Raw genomic sequence first — 21,710 nt, forward strand, 5'->3', positions numbered from 1 at the left:
AGTGTGAGCCTTTTCTTGACGTGTGTTGGCAGGGATGCCCCTTTACCCAGTTCTGTACAGTACTGTACTGTACATCCTGTGCTGAATTCGTGACAGGCACTGCCCACCCTAATCCCCTCACACTCATCAGTGACAGGCACTGCCCACCATATCCCCCACACCAATCAGTGTCAGGCACTGCCCACCCTAGTCCCCCACACCCATCAGTGACAGGCACTGCCCACCCTAGTCCCCCCACACCCATCAGTGACAGGCACTGCCCACCCTATCCCCCACACCCATCAGTGACAGGCACTGCCCACCCTAGTCCCCCCACACCCATCAGTGACAGGCACTGCCCACCCTATCCCCCACACCCATCAGTGACAGGCACTGCCCACCCTATTCCCCCCACACCCGTCCGTGACAGGCACTGCCCACCCTAGTCCCCCATACCCATCAGTGACATGCACTGCCCACCCTATCCCCCACACCCATCAGTGACAGACACTGCCCACCCTATCCCCCACACCCATCAGTGACAGGCACTGCCCACCCTAGTCCCCCCACACCCGTCCGTGACAGGCACTGCCCACCCTATCCCCCACATCCATCAGTGACATGCACTGCCCACCCTAGTCCCCCCACACCCGTCCGTGACAGGCACTGCCTACCCTAGTCCCCCCAGACCCATCAGTGACATGCACTGCCCAACCTATCCCCCACACCCATCAGTGACAGGCACTGCCCACCCTAGTCCCCCCACACCCATCAGTGACAGGCACTGCCCACCCTCGTCCCCACACCCATCAGTGACATGCACTGCCCACTCTATCCCCCCACACCCATCAGTTACATGCACTTCCCACCCTATCCCCTACACCCATCAGTGACAGGCACTGCCCAACCTAGCCCCCCCCACACCCATCAGTAACAGGCACTGCCCACCCTAGCCCCCCCCCACACCCATCAGTGACAGGCACTGCCCACCCTAGTCCCCCCACACCCGTCCGTGACAGGCACTGCCCACCCTAGTCCCCCACACCCATCAGTGACATGCACTGCCCACCCTATCTCCCACTCCCATCAGTGACAGGCACTGCCCACCCTAGTCCCCCACACCCATCAGTGACAGGCACTGTCCACCCTAGCTCCCCCATACCTGTCCGTGACAGGCATTAAGCCATCTTACTTTTGATGCTTTATTGCCTTCCTGGTTGGCCACGATCCCTTTCAGCTGTTGTACAGTACAGTACTTGACTGACCTTTGAACCGGAAGTACACATAGTGCGTGTCGGCGCACAATTGGTGTGTACCTTCCCTTCGGCCACCGTAGAACCGGAAGTAGTGCGTGTCGGCGCACAATTGGTGTTTCCCTTACCTTCCCGCGCTGGATAACGTTGCATGATGGCGGCCGATGTAAGAAAACGTCTAAGGTAAGCAATGCACATTATTTTTGAATCGATCGCTGGTGTTCCGCTTTTCGGCGGGGGCCCGGAACGGAACCCGCCGTATTAGTGGGGCCCTGCTGTATAACATTGTTTAGCTTTGTACATAGTGTTCCCACTTAGCTCAGATTTAATGAGCAGTACCTGCTTACCGTATGGTCACACTCACTTCTGAGCTCTGCAAAAGAGCATACACCATTTTGTCTGCATAACACTCACCCAGTATTATTAATCTGTAATTTATAAATTGTGATCTAAAGGATTTTCGTATATATATACACCAATGAATGTGCACATCTGCTCCTACCCTGGTTCACATCTCACCACGTTTTTAATTATCACTTTGTATATATCTATCACATTGTATATTGATTAATAAAATGTTATTGCTTTATTAATTCGAGGAAATTAGACCAGTCTCTATGCATGATATTGTATCAGTCTGCCCATTCATTAGCAATTAATTTACTGATGATACTTACTCTTGATTTAAATAAGTAGAGTGCAAACATTGGGGATACTTTTGTTCTGGTCTTAGACTGCAAACTTTTTGGTTGGATTTAGTGTATATCTCCTATGCACCACTTGTAAATTATGCTTATAGTATATTAGGGTTGAGCGGTGAGCTTTATTGTTATCTGTAATCATGCAGCATGACCTGGGTATACCCAGGAATACACCCGTGAAACGTTCGAAAAACGGCCGCTGCATCTGTATGTGAGCGTCTTAGTCACTGGTTATCCCTAAACATGCCTGGCTTTAGAGATAGGTCTCTCTCCTGTATGTGTGTGTCCTCCTGTTTCCTCAGGCTGGATAATCACTAAATCTCTTCCCACATTCCATACATGCGGACTCTCCCGTTTGTGTCCTCATGTGTTTGTCCAGGGTGGATGACCAACTAAATCCCTTCCCACATTCCCCACATACATGCGATCTCTCCCCTGTGTGTGTCTTCTTGTGTGTGTCCAGGCTGGATAAAATACAAAATCCCTTCCCACATTCCCCACATACATGCGGTCTCTCCCCTGTGTGTGTCCAGGCTGGATGACACACTAAATCCCTTCCCACATTCATGCGGTCTCTCCCCGGTGTGTGTCCTCATGTGTTTGTCCAGGGTGGATGACACACTAAATCCCTTCCCACATTCCCCACATACATGCGGTCTCTCCCCTGTGTGTGTCCTCAGGCTGGATAAGCCACTAAATCCCTTCCCACATTCCCCACATACATGCGGTCTCTCCCCTGTGTGTGTTCAGTCCACCCTATCCCCCACACCCATCAGTGACAGGCACTGCCCACCCTAGTCCCCCTACACCCATCAGTGACAGGCACTGCCCACCCTAGTCCCGCCACACCCATCAGTGACATGCACTGCCCACCCTATCCCCCACACCCATCAGTGACAGGCACTGCCCACCCTAGTCCCCCACACTCATCAGTGACATGCACTGCCCACCCTATCAGTGACAGGCACTGCCCACCCTAGTCCCCCCACACCTGTCCGTGACATGCACTGCCCACCCTAGCCCCCCCACACCTGTCCGTGACAGGCACTAAGTCATCTTACTTTTGATGCTTTATTGCCTTCCTGGTTGGCCACTATCCCTTTCAGCTGTTGTACAGTACAGTACTTGACTGACCTTTGAACCGGATGTACACGTAGTGCGTGTCGGCGCACAATTGGTGTGTACCTTCCCTTCGGCCACCGTAGAACCGGAAGTAGTGCGTGTCGGCGCACAATTGGTGTTTCCCTTACCTTCCCACGCTGGATAACGTTGCATGATGGCGGCCGATGTAAGAAAACGTCTAAGTTAAGCAATGCACATTATTTTTGAATCGATCGCTGGTGTACCGCTTTTTGGCGGGGGCCCGGAACGGAACCCGCCGTATTAGTGGGGCCCTGCTGTATAACATTGTTTAGCTTTGTACATAGTGTTCCCACTTAGCTCAGATTTAATGACCAGTTCCTGCTTACCGTATGGTCACGCTCACTTCTGAGCTCTGCAAAAGAGCATACACCATTTTGTCTGCATAACACACACCTAGTATTATTAATCTGTAATTTATAAATTGTGATCTAGAGGATTTTCGTATATATATATATACACCAATGAATGTGCACATCTGCTCCTACCCTGGTTCACATCTCACCACATGTTTTTAATTATCACTTTGTATATATCTATCACATTGTATATTGATTAATAAAATGTTATTGCTTTATTAATTTGAGGAAATTAGACCAGTCTCTATGCATGATATTGTATCAGTCTGCCCATTCATTAGCAATTAATTTACTGATGATACTTACTCTTGATTTAAATAAGTAGAGTGCAAACATTGGGGATTCTTTTGTTCTGGTCTTCTTAGACTGCAAACTTTTTGGTTGGATTTAGTGTATATCTCCTATGTACCACTTGTAAATTATGCTTACAAGTATATTAGGGTTGAGCGGTGAGCTTTATTGTTATCTGTAATCATGCAGCATGACCTGGGTATGCCCAGGAATACACCCGTGAAACGTTTGAAAAACGGCCGCTGCATATGTATGTGAGCGTCTTAGTCACTGGTTATCCCTAAACATGCCTGGCTTTAGAGATAGGTCTCTCTACTGTGTGTGTGTCCTCCTGTGTTTCCTCAGGCTGGATAATCACTAAATCTCTTCCCACATTCCATACATGCAGACTCTCCCCTGTTTGTGTCCTCATGTGTTTGTCCAGGGTGGATGACACACTAAATCCCTTCCCACATACATGCGGTCTCTCCCCTATGTGTGTCCTCTTGTGTTTGTTCAGGCTGGATGACCAACTAAATCCCTTCCCACATTCCCCACATACATGCGGTCTCTCCCCTGTGTGTGTCTTCTTGTGTGTGTCCAGGCTGGATAAAATACAAAATCCCTTCCCACATTCCCCAGATACATGCGGTCTCTCCCCTGTGTGTGTCCTCTTGTGTGTCCTCAGGCTGGATAAGCAACTAAATCCCTTCCCACATTCCCCACATACATGTGGTCTTTCCCCGGTGTGTCCTCATGTGTTTGTCCAGGGTGGATGACACACTAAATCCCTTCCCACATTCCCCACATACATGCGGTCTCTCCCCTGTGTGTGTCCTCTTGTGTGTGTTCAGGTTGGATAAGCCACTAAATCCCTTCCCGCATTCCCCACATACATGCAGTCTCTCCCCTGTGTGTGTCCTCTTGTGTGTGTTCAGGCTGGATAACCAACTAAATCCCTTCCCACATTCCCCACATACATGCGGTCTCTCCCCTGTGTGTGTCCTCTTGTGTGTGTTCAGGTTGGATAACAAACTAAATCGCTTCCCACATTCCCCACATACATGCGGTCTCTCCCCTGTGTGTGTCCTCTGGTGTGTGTTCAGGTGGGATAACTGACTAAATCCCTTCCCACATTCCCCACATACATGCGGTCTCTCCCCTGTGTGTGTCCTCATGTGTGTGTCCAGGCTGGATGACACACTAAATCCCTTCCCACATTCCCCACATACATGCGGTCTCTCCCCTATGTGTGTCCTCTTGTGTTTGTTCAGGCTGGATGACCAACTAAATCCCTTCCCACATTCCCCACATACATGCGGTCTCTCCCCTGTGTGTGTCTTCTTGTGTGTGTCCAGGCTGGATAAAATACAAAATCCCTTCCCACATTCCCCACATACATGCGGTCTCTCCCCTGTGTGTGTCCTCATGTGTGTGTTCAGGGTGGATGACACACTAAATCCATTCCCACATTCCCCACATACATGCGGTCTCTCCCCTGTATGTGTCCTCTTGTGTGTGTTCAGGTTGGATAACAAACTAAATCCCTTCCCACATTCCCCACATACATGCGGTCTCTCCCCTGTGTGTGTCCTCTTGTGTGTCCTCAGGCTGGATAAGCCACTAAATCCCTTCCCACATTCCCCACATACATGTGGTCTTTCCCCGGTGTGTGTCCTCATGTGTTTGTCCAGGGTGGATGACACACTAAATCCCTTCCCACATTCCCCACATACATGCGGTCTCTCCCCTGTGTGTGTCCTCTTGTGTGTGTTCAGGTTGGATAACAAACTAAATCCCTTCCCACATTCCCCACATACATGCGGTCTCTCCCCTGTGTGTGTCCTCTTGTGTGTGTTCAGGTTGGATAACAAACTAAATCCCTTCCCACATTCCCCACATACATGCGGTCTCTCCCCTGTGTGTGTCCTCTTGTGTGTCCTCAGGCTGGATAAGCCACTAAATCCCTTCCCGCATTCCCCACATACATGCAGTCTCTCCCCTGTGTGTGTCCTCTTGTGTGTGTTCAGGCTGGATAACCAACTAAATCCCTTCCCACATTCCCCACATACATGCGGTCTCTCCCCTGTGTGTGTCCTCTTGTGTGTGTTCAGGTTGGATAACAAACTAAATCGCTTCCCACATTCCCCACATACATGCGGTCTCTCCCCTGTGTGTGTCCTCTGGTGTGTGTTCAGGTGGGATAACTGACTAAATCCCTTCCCACATTCCCCACATACATGCGGTCTCTCCCCTGTGTGTGTCCTCATGTGTGTGTCCAGGCTGGATGACACACTAAATCCCTTCCCACATTCCCCACATACATGCGGTCTCTCCCCGGTGTGTGTCCTCATGTGTTTGTCCAGGGTGGATGACACACTAAATCCCTTCCCACATTCCCCACATACATGCGGTCTCTCCCCTGTGTGTGTCCTCTTGTGTGTGTTCAGGTTGGATAACAAACTAAATCGCTTCCCACATTCCCCACATACATGCGGTCTCTCCCCTGTGTGTGTCCTCTTGTGTGTCCTCAGGCTGGATAAGCCACTAAATCCCTTCCCACATTCCCCACATACATGCGGTCTCTCCCCTGTGTGTCCCCTCTGGTGTGTGTTCAGGCTGGATGCCTGACTAAATCCCTTCCAACATTCCCCACATACATGCGGTCTCTCCCCTGTGTGTGTCCTCATGTGTGTGTCCAGGCTGGATGACCGACTAAATCCCTTCCCACATTCCCCACATACATGCGGTCTCTCGCCGGTGTGTGTCCTCATGTGTTTGTCCAGGCTGGATGACACACTAAATCCCTTCCCACATTCCCCACATACATGCGGTCTCTCCCCTGTGTGTGTCCTCTTGTGTGTGTTCAGGCTGGACAACACACTAAATCCCTTCCCACATTCCCCACATACATGCGGTCTCTCCCCTGTGTGTGTCCTCTTGTGTGTGTTCAGGCTGGATAACCAACTAAATCCCTTCCCACATTCCCCACATACATGCGGTCTCTCCCCGGTCTGTGTTGTCTTCTGTGCATTTTGGTCTGATAACCAAGTCAAACTCTTCGCACTTTCTCCAATATCTTTTCCTGTTGCAGCAGCTAATATATATATTTTGGCATGAGAAGCAGTTACATTGTTTATTAATTGCCTTGACTGGTTGAAAGATGCATTTTCTGTCATATTTATTGGAATGTTGCAAGATTGTTCTGTCCTCATCTTTTCCATATTCTCATTTGGGTGTTTGAACTTCAGATGTTTGAGGAGGTAATCCTGACTGCTAAAAGCAACCTTGCAGTGTTGGCATGGGTGGATTATTGGTGCTTGTCTTTGTACTAGACGAGACAAAAAAGTCACTGTTACACAAACTGTCTTACAAAAGAGCATGCAGAAGAGGTAAGTTGGCATATCACAAAATGTTCAGGATGAAAGTAAACTGTAGAGGTACATTGTAAAAATGAAGGGTTTAGCACAACATGTGCAGCAAAACAGAGGCGACCAACATTATTCTAACTCGGCTAGTTCCGCGAATTTCGGAATATCCCGGTGATGTTCGGTTTTGTATCGTTTTCGGCCGGAGTGTATTGCGTTTTTTTCCCGGCTGTGATATAAACATTTTATTCCCGCTGGCTGCAATACTGCAATGCCGTGTAAAAACACATGGGGGCATTTGCGAGCTGTTGTCTTTGAAGCCGTCCCCTATAACCCCTAACATACAGTACTGTACACATACAGTACTGTACTGTACTGTAGATGCACATCAATGATACTATAGGCCGTCCCCTGGCGAGATGTGTTTGCAGCAGAGAGAGATCCACTGCTCTCTCTGCGCAAACATCGGCACATTAAAAATTATATAAAATACATTTTTATTCATAGTGTAGATGTGCAGGGGGTCTCGGGAGCTGAACCGCTTTGGTTTCAGGTCCGGGGACCCCCTGCTCCCCGAGATACAGCCCCCTTTATGAGGTGCCGGTATCCCTCTGCATTTAAAGGTCCCGATCATGTGACCGCGGCCTGTAAACCAAGCAGAGGGATACCGGCACCCCCTAAAGGGGCCTGTATCTTGGGGAGCAGGGGGTCCCCGGACCTAAAACCAAAACGTTTCTGCTCCGGAGACCCTCTGCACATCTACAGTATAAATAAAACACATATATAAATAAACACTCGTTCCTTACCTTAGCGGCTATGTGCTATGGTAACGAAGCAGCATTTCTGTATTTTTAATAATATTGTACAGTGAGCAGGGGGTTCCCTGAGCCAGAAATCAATGCTCAGGGGGCCCCCTGCTCCTGCACAATATTATTAAAAATACAGAAATGCTGCTTCATTACCTCAGCTGATAGCCGCTAAGGCAATGAAGGGGTTAACCCACCGTGCCCGCTTTATTGTGGGTAGCGGGGGTGGGTGAAGGGGGTATTTGGCCCTTGGTGTGAGTTTAGGACTTGCGGGGGGGGGGGGGGGGGGTTGCGGGTGCACTTAACCCCATCACGACCGTAGCAGTTAATACCGCTACGGTCATGAAGGGGTTAACCCCTCCCACTACCCCCCCGCAAGCCCTAAACAACCACCCTTGGGGCTAATACCCCCTTCACCCACCCCCGCAACCCACAATAAAAAAACTCACACAGCAGCCGCCCAAAAAATAAATAAATCTAAATAAATAAATAAATAAATGAATATAAATAAATACATTTAAAATACATTTTTATTCCTAGTGTACATGTGCAGGGGGTCTCGGGAGCTGAACCGCGTTGGTTTCAGGTCCGGGGACACCCTACTTCCCGAGATACAGACCCCTTTATGAGGTGCCGGTATCCCTCTGCATTTAAAGGTCCCGATCACGTGACCGCGGCCTGTAAACCAAGCAGAGGGATACCGGCACCCCCTAAAGGGGCCTGTATCTCGGGGAGCAGGGGGTCCCCGGACCTAAAACCAAAAAGTTTCTGCTCCGGAGACCCTCTGCACATGTACAGTATAAATAAAACACACATATCAATAAAGAATCGTTCCTTACCTTAGCGGCTATGTGCTATGGTAATGAAGCAGCATTTCTGTATTTTAATAATATTGTACAGTGAGCAGGGGGTTCCCAGAGCCAGAAATCAATGCTCAGGGGGCCCCCTGCTCCTGCACAATATTATTAAAAATACAGAAATGCTGCTTCATTACCTTATCTGATAGCCGCTAAGGCAATGAAGGGTTAAGGCAGAATAAACAATAAATACATTAAATACATATTTTTAATGTGTGTGTTAAATCTCCCTGCCTTGACTGTAATCTGTGTAAGACCCCCTCCCCCTATTGTGTTTGTTAAACTTCCCTGTCTTGACTAATCTATGTAAAAAACCCTCCCCATATTGTGTCTGCTAAACTTCCCTGCTTTGACTAATCTGTGTAAGCCCCCCTCCCCCTATTGTGTCAGTTAAATCTCCCTGCCTGTGTTTCTGTGAGTGCAGTGTACTGTATGTAAATGTGGGGAGGGGGAGGGGGATCCCGTGTAAATAACCACACCCACTACCCACTACCCACCTGCACATGGCCCCTCCGCTGCTGCAAAACAGAGACAAAAATTAAAACATACAAAGTAATGTCCCCTAACCCCTTAATCACCATAGCGGTTATTAACCGCTACAGTCATTAAGGGGTTAACCCACCCTCACCCACCACTCGGGATGCCTACATACCCTCCCACACTAACCCCCCCCCCGTGAGGCCTAACCACCCTCACCCAGTACCCACAAGGGAGGCCTACCCACATACCGTTGGGGAAACACCCCCCCCCCCACCCCCAGTACCCACAATAAAAACAATAGTGACCCACAATTCACATCATTCTATTTATTAAATACATTACCCACCCCCTGTGCCCCCCCATAAATACATGATTTATTCTTTTACATACAGGGTTCATAACGCAGCCCCACGTGAGTCCCCGGTGGGCTGGCGGGGCACCTGGACAGACCTACAGGGTACCAGCAGCCCTTTTTAAACAGGTTCTAGAGGCCTGCTGGTGGGTCCCGCCAGCACCATGGCCCCCAGGTGGTCTCCTTGGGTCACCGTGGGCCACAATTGGGTCCCCACGGTAGGCCCGCGGATGTCTGGGAGCCCCGGGTCAGACCCACAGGTGTCTGCGGGGCCTCGGGTGGTTCCCACGGGGGTCTGGGGAACTCACGAGTGCTCACTATGGGCCCGTGGTGCCCCCACAGAAGTGGGACCACACATCATCATCCCCGCACCTACGGGTCGGCGGTGCCCCCACAGAAGTGGGACCACACAGCTTCATTCCCGCAGACTACGGGTCCGCGGTGCCTCCACAGATGTGAGGCCACCGCTTCATCCCCACATGTGTCACCCGTGGAACCACCAGCCTGATACCCGTAAGATACCCGAGAAAACCACAGGTGGTCTCCAGAGGTCTCACGCGGAACCACGGAACAAACCCTGAATGTAAAAAAAATAAACCTGGCCTATACATTCAATACATACACCCCCCTTCCCCCCCAACACCTACAGTACAATAATGTGCAAAATAACTATTATACAGATATGGATAATAGATTAATTGCCCATTATTAAAAACATTAACTAGCATATTAAAACCCCTTAACCTTAACCCCTTAATTACCTTTGCGGTTATTATTCGATAAGGTATTTAAGGGGTTAATTGATATCTGAATGTACTTGCAATGTATTGATTGGAATGTGAGGTGTTTCATTGGCATTTGATGATTTAGATTGTAAGATCAGTTAGGATTATTAAAGGAAATTGATTTTATTGTAGTGTGTCTGTATGGAGAAGTGTTATTTGTAGGACAGTATGGTTTTGATAACCCTTCTACATTTATTTGTATATTGGTTCATCATGTGTGTGTATAGACTGTATATATATATATTAGTTGCATGATGAAGCCACTGTACAAATTCATGGGTGAAGGGTGGGTATCGGGCCAGTGTGGCTTAACCCCTTAATTACCTTTGCGGTTATTATCTGATAAGGTGTTTAAGGGGTTAATTGATATCTGAATGTACTTGCAATGTATTGGCTTTGTTTTGGCTATGTATTTTGTGGGCAAGACAAGGATGTTGCTGGCGACGGACACTTCGTTTTGATGAGGTCAGTAGTACTTTATTTATTTGAATATGCTAGTTAATGTTTTTAATAATGGGCAATTAATCTATTATCCATATCTGGATAATAGTTATTTTGCACATTATCGTACTGTAGGTGTTGGGGGGGAAGGGAGGGTGTATGTATTGAATGTATAGGCCAGGTTTATTTTTTTTACATTCAGGGTTGGTTTCTTGGTTCTGCGTGGGACCTCTGGAGACCACCTGCGGTATCCTCGGGTATCCCACGGGTATCAGGCTGGTGGTTCCACGAGTGACACATGCGGGGATGAAGCGGTGGCCTCACATCTGTGGGGGCACCGCCGACCCGTAGTCTGCGGGGATGAAGCTGTGTGGTCCCACTTCTGTGGGGGCACCGCCGACCCGTAGGTGCGGGGATGATGATGTGTGGTCCCACTTCTGTGGGGGCACTGCGGACCCGTAGTGAGCACTTGTGAGTTCCCCAGACCCCCGTGGGAACCACCCGAGGCCCCGCAGACACCTGTGGGTCTGACCCGGGGTTCCCAGACATCCGCGGGCCTACCGTGGGGACCCAATTGTGGCCCACGGTGACTCAAGGAGACCACCTGGGGGCCATGGTGCTGGCGGGACCCACCAGCAGGCCTCCAGAACCTGTTTAAAAAGGGCTGCTGGTACCCTGTAGGTCTGTCCAGGTTCCCCGCCAGCCCACCGGGGACTCGCGTGGGGCTGCGTTATGAACCCTGTATGTAAAAGAATAAATCATGTATTTATGGGGGGGGGGCACAGGGGGTGGGTAATGTATTTAATAAATAGAATGATGTTTATTGTGGGTCACTATTGTTTTTATTGTGGGTACTGGGGGTGGGGGGTGTTTCCCCAACGGTATGTGGGTAGGCCTCCCTTGTGGGTACTGGGTGAGGGTGGTTAGGCCTCACGGGGGGGGGTTAGTGTGAGAGGGTATGTAGGCATCTCGAGTGGTGGGTGAGGGTGGGTTAACCCCTTGATGGCTGTAGCGGTTAATAACCGCTATGGTGATTAAGGGGTTAGGGGACATTACTTTGTATGTTTTAATTTTTGTCTCTGTTTTGCAGCAGCGGAGGGGCCATGTGCAGGTGGGTAGTGGGTAGTGGGTGTGGTTATTTACACGGGATCCCCCTCCCCCTCCCCACATTTACATACAGTACACTGCACTCACAGAAACACAGGCAGGGAGATTTAACTGACACAATAGGGGGAGGGGTTTTTACATAGATTAGTCAAGGCAGGGAAGTTTAACAAACACAATAGGGGGAGGGGGTCTTACACAGATTACAGTCAAGGCAGGGAGGTTTAACACACACATTAAAAATATGTATTTAATGTATTTATTGTTTATTCTGCCTTAACCCTTCATTGCCTTAGCGGCTATCAGATAAGGTAATGAAGCAGCATTTCTGTATTTTTAATAATATTGTGCAGGAGCAGGGGGCCCCCTGAGCATTGATTTCTGGCTCAGGGAACCCCCTGCTCACTGTACAATATTATTAAAATACAGAAATGCTGCTTCATTACCATAGCACATAGCCGCTAAGGTAAGGAACGATTCTTTATTGATATGTGTGTTTTATTTATACTGTACATGTGCAGAGGGTCTCCGGAGCAGAAACGTTTTGATTTTAGGTCCGGGGACCCCCTGCTCCCCGAGATACAGGCCCCTTTAGGGGGTGCCGGTATCCCTCTGCTTGGTTTACCGGCCGCGGTCACGTGATCGGGACCTTTAAATGCAGAGGGATACCGGCCCCTCATAAAGGGGTCTGTATCTCGGGAAGCAGGGTGTCCCCGGACCTGAAACCAACGCGGTTCAGCTCCCGAGACCCCCTGCACATGTACACTATGAATAAAAATGTATTTTATTATTTCAATTTTTTTATTGTTTTTTCACAAAATACACACATATCATAAATTTCGTTATACAAACATTGGAGGAGTACTAACTGTCATGTACAACACAGTAAGTATTCACGAATCATTGTTCCTGTTTAAGTTAAATATGTAACTAGTTGTGTTGAGTATTGCCTATTCACATACTCCCCCATTAGGTACATTAAAACGGAAGCGGCCGCTTCTTTGTGTGCATCTTTTATTGTCAGGGAAGAAAAAAGAAAAGATAGGGGGAGAGAGAGGGGTGAAGGGAGAGGGGGAGGAAAGTAGAGTTGGGGAGGGAGAGAAGAGGAGGGGGGAAGGGGGGGGACCAGCCCAATTGGCCCCTTAGTTTTATCCGATAGCTTTCGTAGTAGTCTGTTACACACCTGGCCATATTTCCCATGTCTTTTGGAACTTGTCCATTTTTTGGGTTAGTTTTGCTGTAAGGAGCTCCATTGACTTTATTTCGCGGAGTCTTCGTAGTATTGTCTGTTTGGATGGTGGATTTATTTTTTTCCAGGCAGCTGCCACACAACAGCGAGCTGCCGTGAGTACGTGTATTGTCATTTTGTTTTCTGCCGTCTCTAGCTCGTCAATTGGTTTAGCCAGCACCATGGTCAGCGGGTCCATCTCAATCTCCACCCCCAGGTATTCTCGGATTAATGATTTGATCATAACCCATAACACCTGAATCTTTGGACAATTCCACCAGATGTGAGCCATATCTCCTCTTTGTCCCCATCCCCTCCAGCACAAATCTGGGGTCCCGGGGAAGATCTGGCTCAACCTACTCGGGGTTAAGTACCATTGAAATAGAATTTTATAAATATTCTCTTTGGTGGTGGTGCATATTGATGTATTGGAAGCTGCCTCCCAGATATCCTCCCAGTCTTCCCTATCGATCTCTATGTTCAAATCTTCCGCCCATTTGAGCATATAATTGTGTTGGGAACAACCTGCTGTTCTTGCCAGACCCAGATACACTTCCGAAATCAACCCCTTACAGTAATATCCTTTCCTGCATAGGCGCTCAAAATTTGTTAATGGTTGAAATGTTAATTCTTTGGAAAGAGTTTGCAGGTAATGCCTGATCTGCAGGAAGCCAAATATTGGCAGGTTCACTGTTTGGTGTTTTTTCTCTAGTTCCTGAATCGATAGGATCTTTCCGTTTCCTATAAACTGCTCTGCTACCATTATCTTTAACTTTTTAAATTCACTGAGTCTCTGTGGGAACAAGCCTGGGGGGAACTCCGGGTTGTTAAATATGGGCGTTAGTTGTGAGGGTGAGGCCGTTAGGTTAAACCTATCTTTATTTTTAGTCCATATTCTTCATGTACATTTCATTGCTCCCAGCTTTAATGTTTCTGAGAAGGTCTCCCTACCCCTCTCGGTCCACAGGGTGGCCGGGAGTGAGAGAGGTCTCGCATAGGCAGACTCAATCCCAATCCAACAGCTTGTGGTTGGTTCGTTGTTCCACATTATAACTTGTTTGAGTTGGGCCGCGAAATAATATTTGATGATATCCGGGACTGCCAAGCCTCCACTTCCCTTTGGTGCTAGCAAGATAGTTCTAGCTACCCTTGGTCTTTTATTTTGCCAAATAAATTGGAAGATTTTGTTTTGCATATTTTTGAGTTCACCTAGTGGGATATCAATAGGGAGAGTCTGTAAGTAATACAGAAGTCTTGATAGGATGTTCATTTTTACCGTGGCTATTCTTCCTAGCCAAGATATCTGATATCCATTCCAGCTTTGAAGGTCTTTTTTTAATCTCTCAAATAGGGGTGGGTAATTGTATTGAAATAGTGTTTTGTACTCCCGTGTTATTTGTATTCCTAGGTATTTGATTTTTGTGGAACTCCACCTATAATTGAAATTTATTTGCAGTAATTTTACCTCGGGTGGGGTAGGGATATATTTAATGCTTCCGACTTATCCATATTAGTTTTGTATCCCGACATTTTGCTGAATTTGTCTAATTGTGAGTGTAAATTCGGGAGTGAGGTCAAGGGGTTGGCCAGAGTCAGGATAATGTCATCAGCAAAGAGGGATATCTTATAGTTTGTCCCCCCAATTTCAATACCATTTATATTTTTATCCTCTCTAATTGTTGCTGACAAGGGTTCGATGGAGAGGGCAAATAGAAGCGGAGACAAGGGGCATCCTTGTCGAGTACCATTCTTAATGTTTATAGGGTTTGCGTCTCCTCCTGGGAGCTTCACGACGGCCGTGGGACTTTTGTACAGGGCTCTGACCCCTGCCAGATTGGGGCCCTTAAATCCGAATTTGATTAATGTTTGATCTAAAAAGTCCCATCTGATCCTATCGAATGCTTTTTCCGCATCTAGGCTCAATAGGATGGCCTTCGTGGATGAGAGATGTACATGGTCGATTATGTTAATAATTTTCCTGGTATTATCTGAGGCCTGCCTGCCGGAAATAAACCCGACTTGATCTATGTGTATTAGGCTTGGGAGTATGGGGGTTAATCTGTTGGCTAAAATTTTACTGAAAAGTTTTAGATCCGAATTAAGGAGGGCTATGGGGCGATAACTACCGCACTGTAGTGGGTCTCTCCCTTCCTTTGGTATGACTGCTAGATTGGCCTTAGACATAGATGCTGGGATGGTTGTTCCCTCCAGAAACTCGTTGAACATATCAAGGAGATATGGAGCTAGAATTAGCTTGAATGTCTTATAATATTGATTGAAGAACCCATCTGGGCCTGGCGTTTTGCTAGGTTTTAGTTGGGAGATGGCATTTAAGAGCTCCTCTTGGGAGATATCTTTGTTTAGTTCTGCAAGATCCCCTTCTGAGAGGCTTGGAAGGTTACATGAATCTAAATATTTAGCTATAGCTTCCTCGTTAGAGGATCTATTTTTTGGGAACTTTAGATTATATAATTTAGAGTAGAAGTCTGAGAATTCGGCTGCTATCTGTTTCTCGCAATATGTTTTGGCACCTGTCTTTGATTGTATAGCTGTTACTTGGGCTTTAGTTCTCAGACCTCTTAGCTTGGATGCTAATAACCGGTCGGCCTTATTCCCTTTATCATAGTATTTGTGCCTGGTCCACCGCAGCGCCCTCTCCACTTCATCGAGTTGTATCTGTTTGAATTCAGATCTGGCTTTAACTAATATTTTGAGTAATTTTTTTGAGGGATTAGTTTTATGTTTTTGTTCCAGTAATTGGACCTTTTCCGCCAATTCGTTGTACAATTTCTGTCGTGCTTTTTTCTTGTATGAGGCTATGGAAATGATATTCCCTCTGATTGTAGCCTTATGGGCCTCCCATAGCATCGCTGATGACTCTACGGAGCCCTTGTTCAGTGTAAAGTATTCTCTGAGTTTTTGTTTAATTTCTATTTCTACATCTGGTTGGTTTAACAGAGAATCATTTAGTTTCCAATTGTATTGGCTATTTTTATAGAAGGGGAGGGAGAGCGTCAGCGAGACCGGGGCGTGGTCCGGCCAGGATATTGATCCTATATCTGACTGGGAGGTTGCCTGGAAGATATCCTTAGTACCCAGAAAATAATCAATCCTTGAGTAGGTCTGGTGCGGGGGGGGGAGAAGTAGGAGTAGTCCCTCTGACCCTGGTGCTGTGCTCGCCAGATATCTATTAATGCGAACTCTTTCAGTATGTTACGGAATTCCCTAGCATTTTTCTCCGTAGCACGAGGGAGGGGGGTATCTAATATGCTCATCCTGTCCTGGTCGGGGTCTACAAGCATATTTAGGTCTCCGACCAACATCAGTGTAGTTCTAGGCTGGGGAGCTAGGCTGTCACAAAGTTCTCTCAGGAAGTCAGCTTGGGCCTCATTTGGGGCGTATATATTGACCATAGTAATATCCACCCCGGACAAGGTGCCTTGGAGGATAAGAAATCTGCCTTCCGGATCTGCAGTTTCTTTTTTTAAAGAAAATTTAACATTTTGTTTGAACAAAATAGCTACCCCTCTCTTTTTGGTTGGGCAGGATGCATAGTAGGTCTGAGGGTAATATCTCTGGAAAGTATTGGGGGGGGGTTGTCGTGTTAAAGTGAGTTTCCTGTAAAAACAGGATGTCTCCCTTCATCTTTTTGAGCTCCTGAAGAGCGAGCCTTCTTTTAAGTACTGAGTTTAGTCCTCTGACATTTAGGGATATTAGTTTAAGTGTTGTGTTATGGGCCGTTGTTACCTGGATGGTATTTCAGGGCTTCTGTCTGTCCCTTCACTTTCCCAAGGTGGTGGGCGTCTCTACAGTCATACCTTGTCTTGTCCTCTGAGTGGCCTTTTTGTGGAATCTTGGTTTCTGGAGACCCTTGTCGTCTGCGTATGTGCTCGTCCCTGCTGGGTGTGTGTGGATAGAAAAACAGGGTTGTGTTCATTTTTATGTGTGACTTTCTTTTGTATAGAGTACCTGGTGCTGATGAGAGCTGGTTCTGCAAGATCGTCCCCTGTGTTGTCTGGGCACGTGGATGGCTGGGGGGGCATGGGGGGGATGGGGGAGGAGAGGAAAGAGAGGGGGGTGAGAAAAGAGTGGAAAAAGAAAAGAAAGTGGGCTGTCCGAGAGCCCAGTTTTAGAGACCTTCATCTCTCTAAGGATGAAGGTAGTAGGCCTATTGCCTCTGGGAGACTTCCCTGAGCGCCGATCTCTGAGAGCCATCAGGGAGGCCGGAGAGCCCTCCTTCAAAAGGCATTGAACCTAAACATATTAAATCACATAAAACTTGTTCAACCATATAACTTCCGGGTCTAACGTTGTGGGACCCTTAACTAATTGCTTTCATAACCTTATGTTTATATGTCCTGCGAACCTCAGTTTGGCATAGGGGTAGGGGTGTTCCCCAGCTAGGGGAGGGGGGGGGCAGAAGTGGAGGGGGGGAGGGATATGACCAGGGGGGGGGAGAAAGGGAGGGGGGGATAAACTGGGCCGGGGGGGAGCACGTGAGGGTAGGAGGGGAGGGGTGTAGGGGATGGGGAGGGGGGGTGCTGGGGGAGGGGGAGGTCTATACAAGTATCACCCCCTTGGGTACCTTCCCCGGAGCCCTTTCTCTTGTTGGCCTCTATGGTAGAAAGCCGAAGACCTCTTTTGGGATCCCCCTTCCAGAGGCTTCTCGTTTCCTCCCCAGGTGAGCCCCCCAACTGTGCCCACCAACATTTGCTTGTATTGTCACTAGATGGCGCTGTTCCGCTGTTTTCATCTAGATCCCTATGTTTACAGTTCCCATTACTTTTCTTGGGTCAGCTGCAACGTTAAGGGTACAGGGCGCACCCCGGGAGGAACCGAGCTGTTGTGGGTGAACCCCTTGGCGTAGAGGTGGTTCCAGGTAAGTATTTACAATATTTAACTAACACTGGATACATACGAGGGAGTTTTTTCGTATAGCTTCAGTCCCCATATGTCTATCTTTGGGCTTGCCATCAGCCTCTGTCTATTTTGGCCGGGTCTGACTCCGCCGAGACCGCCGGACCAGCTCCCGATCCATCACGGCGGGGGAAGGGGGGGGGGCGGGCAGGGAGCGAGGGGAGAGGAAAGGGGGGAGGGGAGAGAAATGTGGTTCCCCTCTCCCTTAGACAATCATCCCCCCCCTCCCGCACAACCAAAGCCCCCCCGCCCCACCAAACATCATCACCCCTCGTCTACATCGGGTCTTCTGTCCGCTGCTCCCTGCTCTCGTCCTGAGACTCTTTCTCGCATTCCCGGCAGAGGCCAAGAGCGCCGACACTCCGAAGGAGAGCGACTTCATGTCGCAGCAGGTAAGTGGAGATCCATCGGGGGGGGTAGACGGGGGAGCTGTTTCTCTCTTTTATCCAGGGGGAGGAAGATCTGGGGGTAATGGTGGGCGTAGTCCCGCCGCCTCCGTCGGGTCGGGACAAGTTCTGAGTCTCGATTCTTATTCTTCTCCCACCTGGTTTCGCTGGGTAGCGATTCTCTGGGAAGTTCGCGGTACCTTCTCAGTTTGTCTTTGGTTCTGAGCGCCGTCAGCTTCTTCATGGGCGGATCCTCCGCTCACCTGCGGGATGCCCAGGCACCTCATAAATCTCGGGATTTCTTCCGGGCAGGATAGAGTGTGGTATTTCCCTCCTGATTGCACAACGATTTTGAATGGGAACCCCCAGCGATATTTTAAGTTGTTTTCTCTCAGTTTCTGCAGAAGGGGTTTTAACTCTCTTCTCCTGTCTACAGTTTTCCTCGAGAGATCACTATAGATTTCGAGTCGTGTGTTGCGGAATTGTATGGCTCCCTTGTCTCTACTGGCTGCTAATAATTTCTCCTTCGTAGAGTAGTAATGGAATTTAATCAGGACATCTCTGGTCCTCTTGGGGTCAGTAGATTTTGGCCCCGGGGCTCTGTGGGCCCTATCCATCTCCAGTTTATCAGGGGATAAGTCCGGGACTAGGTGGATAAATAAGTCTGTCAGGTAAGTGCGGAGCTGGTCCGTCTCCACGGACTCCGGGACATACCTTATTCTCAGGTTCTGCCTCCGGTCACGATTTTCTTGGTCTTCGGCACTTTCCTTTAATTCCCTTATTTCCCAGTGTAACCGGTTTATTTCGTCCTCTGCGGAGGATTGGGCCTGCTCCAAGGCTTCCACCTTATGGTTCAGAGTGTCCGTCTTAGCAGCTAGGAGGTTCATATCACTCCTTAAGGTGTTGACCGCTTTATTCAGGTCATCCTGGATTTCTTTCCTCATTCTCGTGAAGAGGTTCTCCAGGTATTCTTTATTAATGTCGATGTTTGCCATTTCTGGCTGCTGTGTTCCGCCTGGGCCTTCCCGCGTGCGAGTCAGGCCGCCGTCTTGCGAGTCCTCGCAGCTCCCTGCGGGTCGCTGGTTTGGGGTAAAGTAGCTCACGACTGTTTGCTGGGCTGCTTTTTTGCCCTTGCCGCTCATGCTCTGTGTATTCCCCTGCCTGTTTATGGTCCCCACTTTATTATTTTTATTTAATTTTATTTAAGGGTGGAGGTGTGAGAGTGTTGCGGAACTTCTGGGGTGTTTCTGGAGCTGCTGAGTAGTTATTTATTTATTTATTTGGCTCAACGCTGTGTTGCTGGGGAGGTAGGGGGTTGTGGCACACTGAGGCTCAGGCAGCAGTTGGAAGTTGATGGTTGGGACAAGCAGCTGTATACCCCTTTAAGGGGAGATGGTGCCTCAGTGGAGTGTTCCATTAAGATGGCCGCTTCCTCCCCTGCCGCCACGTGGTGGGTCTCGCAGTTCCTGCAGCCTGGGGGTATTCTCCCCTGCCGGGATAGCCTGATGGGGGTATGTTTATTTATTTTATTTATTCTGGGGGAGGGGGGCAAGCGGGGACCGGTACCGCAGCGGGGAGACGCTGTTGCAGCTCCTGCTTCCCCTCGGGGCCGCGGGAGGCCGCCGCGGGCGCACTTCAAGGGCAGCGCGCACAGGGGGGGAATCCCCAAGCCCCGCAGTTAGAGCGGACCCCGCGGGACACTCGGGGCTTAGCCCCACTGCCTCTCCTACCTCCCGCACGCTCCTCCAGGCGATTCCGCTGACTTTTGGTGTGAGTGAGGGACTCAGGGGGAGACTTCCACCGGGGGTCGGGGCTCACAGGAGGCCTCCCAGAGCGCCGGCAACCCCTCTCCAAATTGCCGGAAAAGGTACTTCTTGTGCCCAGCTGGTCTTAGGGGTTCAGGACTGTAGGTTTTGGGGGGGATTTGTTTATTTAATTGCTATTTTTATAGGCTATATGTTGGAGGGGCTCTGGAGCCAGTCTCTCAGGCAGCCATTCCTCTTGACGTCACAGGAAGACCCCCTGCACATGTACACTATGAATAAAAATGTATTTTAAATGTATTTATTTATATTCATTTATTTATTTAGATTTATTTATTTTTTGGGCGGCTGCTGTGTGTGAGTTTTTTTATTGTGGGTAGCGGGGGTGGGTGAAGGGGTTACTTCATTGCCTTAGCGGCTATCAGCTAAGGTAATGAAGCAGCATTTCCGTATTTTTAATAATATTGTGCAGGAGCAGGGGGTCCCCTGAGTTTTGATTTCTGGCTCAGGGAACCCCCTGCTCACTGTACAATATTATTAAAATACAGAAATGCTGCTTCGTTACCATAGCACATAGCCGCTAAGGTAAGGAACGAGTGTTTATTTATATATGTGTTTTATTTATACTGTAGATGTGCAGAGGGTCTCCGGAGCAGAAACGTTTTGGTTTTAGTTCCGGGGACCCCCTGCTCCCCGAGATACAGGCCCCTTTACGGGGTGCCGGTATCCCTCTGCTTGGTTTACAGGCCGCTGTCACGTGATCGGGACCTTTAAATGCAGAGGGATACCGGCACCTCATAAAGGGGGCTGTATCTCGGGGAGCAGGGGGTCCCCGGACCTGAAACCAACGCGGTTCAGCTCCCGAGACCCCCTGCACATGTACACTATGAATAAAAATGTATTTTAAATAATTTTTAATGTGGCGATGTTTGCGCAGAGAGAGCAGCGGATCTCTCTCTGCTGCAAACACATCTCGCCCCCGCCGGCCCATAGTATCATTGATGTGCATATACAGTACTGTATGTGTACAGTACAGTATGTTAGGGGTTATAGAGGTTGTTGTTATACAGTATATATAATGATACTATGGGCCGGCGGGGGCGAGATGTGTTTGCAGCAGAGAGAGATCCGCTGCTCTCTATATATATATATACTGCATTACAATTCATGAATTTATGCCATCTGGCGGACAAGCGAAGCACTGCAGCCTATTAAATCCTGAACCATTATTAATTAACACATCAACCGCGCGTCAGCCGGGCATGACCCGTGGCTGGGAAAGCAAATGGAACGCGGCATGCTCCGGGTGAACAGTGTCGCATTCCAGGAACCAGCCAGGGACAAACCGGGTATTTGTTAGAATAAAGTCTGCCGCAGCAGTAGGGTAGGGAGAGTAGATGTAGTGGATCATACATTTAAAGTGGATCATATTATTTAACGATTTAAAAGGAAATCTCACTAGCTGCAAAGCCACCAATTTATTTATTTATAAAATATTTTAATAGGAAGTAATACATTGAG

The 21,710-nt window shown here is 48.6% G+C and overlaps 1 protein-coding gene across 6 annotated transcripts in view; it reads right to left on the minus strand.

Annotated features, from left to right (window-relative positions):
* Positions 1–3,333: 3,333 nt before the first annotated feature.
* Positions 3,334–21,710, minus strand: part of LOC142466725 (uncharacterized) — a 91,309-nt gene continuing 72,932 nt past the window's right edge. For 3 of the 6 annotated variants that reach the window (XM_075572057.1, XM_075572055.1, XM_075572056.1), the window contains 2 exons: positions 16,871–17,022; positions 3,334–7,033 (listed from right to left, as the gene is read on the minus strand). In XM_075572057.1, the coding sequence (XP_075428172.1) occupies positions 4,404–7,033; positions 16,871–17,022 (2,782 nt within the window). In that variant the 3' untranslated portion in view covers positions 3,334–4,403. The remainder of the gene's footprint in view (positions 7,034–16,870; positions 17,023–21,710) is intronic. The other 3 variants (XM_075572060.1, XM_075572059.1, XM_075572058.1) reach the window with 2 other exon arrangements.

The sequence above is a fragment of the Ascaphus truei genome, chromosome 15 (genome assembly GCF_040206685.1).
Source record: "Ascaphus truei isolate aAscTru1 chromosome 15, aAscTru1.hap1, whole genome shotgun sequence".
Lineage (NCBI taxonomy): Eukaryota > Metazoa > Chordata > Amphibia > Anura > Ascaphidae > Ascaphus > Ascaphus truei.